The sequence below is a fragment of the Monosiga brevicollis genome, genomic scaffold, assembly GCF_000002865.3.
Source record: "Monosiga brevicollis MX1 MONBRscaffold_23 genomic scaffold, whole genome shotgun sequence".
Taxonomy (NCBI): domain Eukaryota; class Choanoflagellata; order Craspedida; family Salpingoecidae; genus Monosiga; species Monosiga brevicollis.
The window spans coordinates 325,664-331,853 of record NW_001865060.1 but is presented as its reverse complement, the minus strand read 5'-3'; the positions used below and the strand labels follow the sequence as shown (position 1 = coordinate 331,853).

Genomic DNA, 6,190 nt, shown 5'->3' with positions numbered 1-6,190 from the left:
AATACGCTCCGACTCGATCGCTGGGTCGCTCGGTGTGGCGTTGACCATGGCGAGGGTGATGGCACACAAGGCAAGGAGAAGAGGCAGCGCCCGACGCGGCTGCCGCCGTGAGGTGCCCAAAGTTGGATGGTGGGGCATGGCCCACGGTCAACGTGGAGAAGAGCAACGGCGTGGTGTGTGGCAGTGAGCAAGCTGCGCAGGTGAAAGGTCTCAACCACAAGCCCAGCTCGACGCCCAGCCCAGCCCTGGCAGAGATACAAGGAGACGGGGAGGTGGGTGGTGGTAGAGGGGAGCAAGGCTCGAGCCGAGGGGAAAATGAAAGAACAGCGGTAAACACAACACAGAGCCAGTAAACCTCCGAGGCTTGTGCGTGTGTGGTGGTGGGGGGAAGAGGGCGTGGGGGGCGACAACAGAGGGGGCTCGACTAGCTGCCAGAGGGCGCCAGAGGGGGCTCAAGTGTGTGTGTGTGTGTGTGTGTGTGTGTGTGTGTGTGTGTGTGTGTGTGTGTGTGTGTGTGTCAAACATAAACATTCAAAAACATTTGTGGGTGTGTGTTGTTGGTGGGTGCCACATGTTGACGTCTAGGGTATAGGGGCGGCTGCTTTATTGATCATTTCGCTACCCTCACCTCACCCTTGCCCCACAATTTCTTAGTATTTTTATTTTTCTTAGGTGCAGCCCTTACCTGGGTAACTCAACATCCACTCCATTCCAGGTTCTGAGGTATTGCGTGACATTCACCAATCTTTCGAGCCAAGAAGCCATAGGATCCGATCCTGATCAATGACATGGCCAACGAACAAGACATGTGGGTCAAGACCAACAGCAGTCGTGGCAATGGTGGCCGGATCGTGGTCAGAGCGGGGGACTCTTGTGAAGCATAAAGCATGGGCCTAGCGTTTGGAGCTGACACACACACAGACTTCATTTCATGCAGGGAGGACTTTTGACCAGCCGCGCCTGGCCTGCTGAGAGGGGCATGTTCGAGTCATACAAGACAGACGAGCAATTCAGGTTAGAGAGAGAGCGTGAGGACATGGGAGAGACAAAGAGAGATGAAGGTACGATGCTGAAACAGCAACATCATTTGGCATGTGAAGCAAAAGGAATGCAGAGACGTGGTTCCCTCGCTATCGAAAACAGAGGCTCGAACATTGGGAAAGCTACGAGGGTTCTCTTATAAGGATAACGTGGTTTGATTTTGTAGATTGGGTTGTGGGTTTTGTATTAGCAAAGGTGCAAAAAGAAGCGCTTGGTCTTTTGAGACCCATAGTGTGACAATTTTGGAGCGCGACCAAAACAAAAAAGACAATTTGGTTTTCCACCTCTTCCGGCGGCACAGGGGGGAAAAAATGGCAGCGCCAAGTTTGTGGCCGGATGGTATAGATGTTGAGCTCATGTTCACTCGCGCCGTAGACATTTGGAAAGGGGATGGAATCCCCGCCACGGCAGTGGTCTTTTATCACCCACTTTCCGAGTGTTTTTTCAGAACAAACGCCATCTTCGCACTCGTACTTGGCTCTGCCTTGAGGTGGTTGAGCCAAGTGGCATCAAGTTGCTCTTTTTTCTGTTTGGCTCGCCGCCCATGTCGTCACTCACAACTGCTCGCTGTTTTTTGGGGGCTCCCAACTGCGCTCTTGCGCGCGGCGAGTCAACGCCACATTGCTTCTGGAAAAGAAACAAACAACGGTTCATCATCATCCTCCTTCATCATCCGCATCATCCTCGTCATCCTCGTCATCGGCAAATGGCTCTAACGTTGGGCACGTGATCATGACTCATCGATTGAATTTGCGAGGTCTCCCAAACCAACAAGCTCCTGTTGGCTTTTTTTCGAGGTCAGCGCTCCTGTGCCTGAAGCCAGCTCTTCGTCATTAGCACCGACCCTCATCATGACGACGGTGATCCAAGAACCTGGATGGCTGCATAGGAGAGAACATTCCGGCGGGTGTATTGATCGCGATGAGGATCCCACACGCACGCGCACTCAACATCCAGTCCGAATACGCGAAAGCCATTTCTTGTTTTTTTTTTGCACACGTTCATCAAACGTGTGTGCAGTCCCACACCTTTCACAACAGTGTCATCTCAAAATTGTCATCCGATTGGTCCATACAAGCAGTCCTGTTTGTCACAATCACGTGCCCAATATGTAACAAACGGAACTCGACGGTAATCCTCTGACAAGAAAATTACAGAAATGAGTCGAGCGATCTTCTTGACAAAACGGCAGCGTCATGCATGAAAGATGCACGCCTTCGCCTGCAAATGAGAACCACCGTTCACCTGGTGCCTTGGCCGTGCCAGGGCTGGGAAGCTGCCCTGCCATAGCAGCGATACTCCCACACCCACAAACAACCACCACGGACACCAGACCCATCATCCTGACACCCGCCGATTGCCCAAAGCCTATCCGCCACTCGAGCAATTTCAGCAATTGGTCCCGCGCTCCCTCTGTCCCACTCCACGGTTTACACAGTGCCCGTCCTTCTCACTGCCGCCTGTCCCCCTCTGGCAACCACCCCACCACCCCCACACCCACACAATACACCACACCGCTTGACAAACGAGACCAAAACAAGTCCCTCCCTCTCTCTCTCTCCCTCTCTCTCTTCCTCTCTCCCTCTCTCTCTCCGAGCTTACTCTCCCTCTGACCGCGCATCTCTCCCTCTGCATCTCTCCCTCTCTCCCTCTTGTACCTCTCTGTATCTCTGCACTTCCACTACACCTTGACACCACGCACCCTCCACCACCATTAAACGCCCTCTGATCACGCAGCGTCGTCGAGCTTGGGACTCCACCGCACCGCACCGCACTGCACCGCACCGCACTCTGTTGTTCATGCAAGGGGGACGGACGCGAGAGGGGCATTGTTAACCTCCTGCCTGATACGCGCACTGGTGAGTGTGGATTCAGGCTCTCACAGCCCAATCATGTCTTTTCACTGGTGTATCTTGCACTTTGGTCTGAATCGCCTCACCTTTCCTGGTCGGTCCACCTGTTTTAGTCACGCTCGCCTGATGCGCTGCCAGACATTTGCCTAGCACAAACCCTCGCCATGGCCACCGATGCCACCCGTCATCCAGTCGGGGCAGGCCTGCGGGTCATGCTGATCCTGCTGGCGTGTCTAGCCACCGTGGCTACATCGACATCAAGCCCTGACATGCCCGATCTGCCACAAGTTTCTGCTGTTGATCACCATCTGCTTCGTCAAATGCTTGGAGACGCCATCACTCCCACAGCCTTCTTGCAACACTACTATCGACAAGACTTGCTCCACATTCCAGCCATCGCCACCAAGAAAAGTGCAGATTTGTGGGCCTCTGATTCTTGGTTTGAAGACTTGAAACATGTCGACGCCCTCCTCGCTGAAACCCTTGTCCAATTTCACGATGACGACAACGTCTTTGTCCTTCGTAACAACAAGGCCCGCTCTCAAACCATCAACACCACCGATTGGAGCGTGCAGGGTCCCCGCTTCTATGCCGAAGGACAGTCCGCCGTCATCCGCCGCGAATTTCAAGATGTGCCCCAATCTCCCTTTGAGCACATGCTTCTCGACGTCTTTGGCGCTTCTGAAGTCACAGCACACGCCTACATCTCCGCTCCACATGCCTTGGCCCTGCCTCCCCACACGGATCAGTATGATGTTGTGGTGGTGCAAGTCTTTGGCCACAAGGAGTGGACCATCTGCACTGGCACCAACGACAGCTCCGCCGACTGGCCCGAAGCGACACCCGCCCAGCTTGCTCAAATCTACGAACTGGAGATTAGCAACCCCGAAGGTATGTCCTGCATCTCAAAACAGCAATGGGCTCGCAAGGCTGGCTTCCTCACACACTGTTTTGCGCCCCTTCACACACAGGCTGCCGCAATTGGGCCATCAAGGACCTCGAACGGATGCACTGTCGTCAGTTGACTTTGCGCGAGAATGATATTCTCTACCTTCCCAAGGCCTTGATTCACTTTGCTACCACCAACGACAACATCACCTCTGCGCATGTGACCTATTCCATCGATCGCGATGAGGCCAGCTGGCGTGATGTCATTGAGACGGCTTGTTGGCAATCACAACATCCGCTCTGCGCAGTCGTCAGTCAGGTCCTGGCTGGTCTCGATCACTCGGCTCTTGGCCTCCCCTGGATTCAACTCGCCCATGAACCCATGGGTGGCTTGGAGACCAGCTGTGCCACTGCCAACGATCTTGTGCGCTCCTACCACCCCTATTCCTTGCGCTCGCTGATGAAGGCCCAAACCTTTAGCGCCCTGCCCGCATACGTCACCCCCCATGACATGAACATGTTCTTGGCTCGCTTGGCCGACTGTAACGCCACGATGGGGGTGGATGAAAAGGGTCACCCAGTCTCCATGACCCAGCTCATCATCAATCGCAAAGCCCTCGATTTGCTCCATCCCACTCCTTCGCGAAACCGCCGTGATGTTGCCTGGACGGCCCCCTGCAATAGTAAAGGTGGCGTGTGCACTGGCTGCAACGGACGTTCTTGCGACGATAGTTGCAATTCTGGCGAGACATGTGACAACTATGTACGAGATCACTCATGCTTCCGCGACACACTGGAGTGAAGTGTGTATGCTCACCCATTGACACTTTTCTTTGCTGAAATAGGGATGCGATAGCAGCTGTAACAGTGGTGATGATTCGTGTGACAACTCCTGCGATGGGACTTGCAACACTTGCACGGGTGGCTGTGACACATATGCGTGCAACACCGCTGCATGCGCGGCTGGCTACTACAAATTCACCAATGATATCACCAACCAAGGCTGTCAAGGTTTGTAACATGCCATGGGCCCTTCTCGCTCGCCAAATAATTACTTTGACTACCACCGTACAAAGGACAAACCAACCACACTGGCCCTACCAATTATAGTATGTCAAACCGGAAAATACCAAGAGGCCACGCACAACAGTTGGTCGTGCAAGAACTGCGCAGCCGGAACATATGCCAGTACAACTGGTCGAACATCATGCACTGCATGCCCAGGGGTACGTCAGTTCGGTCTTATTTCAAATGGGAGCGGGTTTCACGATGACGCCTGTGTGTACACTATCAACTAGCAAAATGTAATTTCCATATCGCTGAATGTTTGATACGTACGTTTCTTAGGGCCAGTTCCAAACGGCAACAGGACAGAGCTCATGCAAGTCTTGCTCGTCATACGGCACCGTCTGCGACTCGGGCCAGTATCAGGGTGGATGCACCGGTAGCACGCCCGGCAGCTGCTACACTTGCTCTTCCGGTACCTACCAAAACGCCAACTCCCATCGTGCCGCTTCCTGCAAAACATGTGCTGCCTGTGGCATTGGCAAGTACTACGGTTGCACAATCACCGCCGGCACCACTTGCTCGGTATGTTGACACCCAACGCCCTTTGCTCAGAATCCTGAACTCGAGAAATAATCCTCAGAGTAGCTCATACCAGTGCCTTTTTGCCGCCACCCATCACCCTCTCGCGTCAACAGAACTGTGGCCTTCACACATACCAAGACTCCAATTCACACAAGTCATCAACCTGCAAGTCAGCCCGATTCTGCGATGCGGGTGAATACTTCACCGAGCAGATTAGCAGTGGTCTACGCGTTGGCCCCGGCACTTGCACCGCATGCCCTTCACCCACCTACCGCAGCACAAACTCCCACCGATACAGCTCTTGCGCCAACTGGAACACATGCGGTGCCGGCCAGTACCTGGCCACCCCCTCAACCACCAACCCAGGAACTTGCACTGGTTGCCAGAGCGGCAAGTTCCAAACTTCCACCAGCCACCGATCCCTCTCTTGTCTTACGTGCTCGCAGTCAGGCAAGGCCTGCTCAGCCGGCTATTACCAAACTTCATGTGCCGGTGGCTATGCTGGCTCATGCACAGCTTGCCCAACTGCCAAGTATCAGCCAACAAATTCTTTCCGTGGTAGCACATGCACATATTGCACCACATGCGGCGTTGGCTTGAAGCTGGCTCAATGCTCGGGTGGCACCGGCCCCGGACGCTGTGATGTCTGTGAAGCCGGCAAGTACCAGGACTCGAGCTCACATCGCTCATACTCCTGCAAGACATGCGCTGCATGCAGCGCAGGCTACTACCGCGACGGTTGTGGCAGTGCCTCTGCTGGCTCTTGCAAGGCTTGTCCCGCCGGTACCTATCAGCCCTACACGGTATGTCAAAAGCGT

The 6,190-nt window shown here is 54.2% G+C and overlaps 1 protein-coding gene across 1 annotated transcript; it reads left to right on the top strand.

The window, feature by feature from the left end:
* Positions 1–3,058: 3,058 nt before the first annotated feature.
* Positions 3,059–5,381, top strand: MONBRDRAFT_28039 (uncharacterized protein; the record flags this gene model as incomplete). The annotated part of the gene is made up of 5 exons (XM_001748493.1): positions 3,059–3,785; positions 3,866–4,545; positions 4,628–4,793; positions 4,893–5,008; positions 5,130–5,381. 5 exons carry the CDS (start codon positions 3,059–3,061, stop codon positions 5,379–5,381), a joined length of 1,941 nt encoding a protein of 646 aa, XP_001748545.1.
* Between the last annotated feature and the right edge of the window lie 809 nt (positions 5,382–6,190).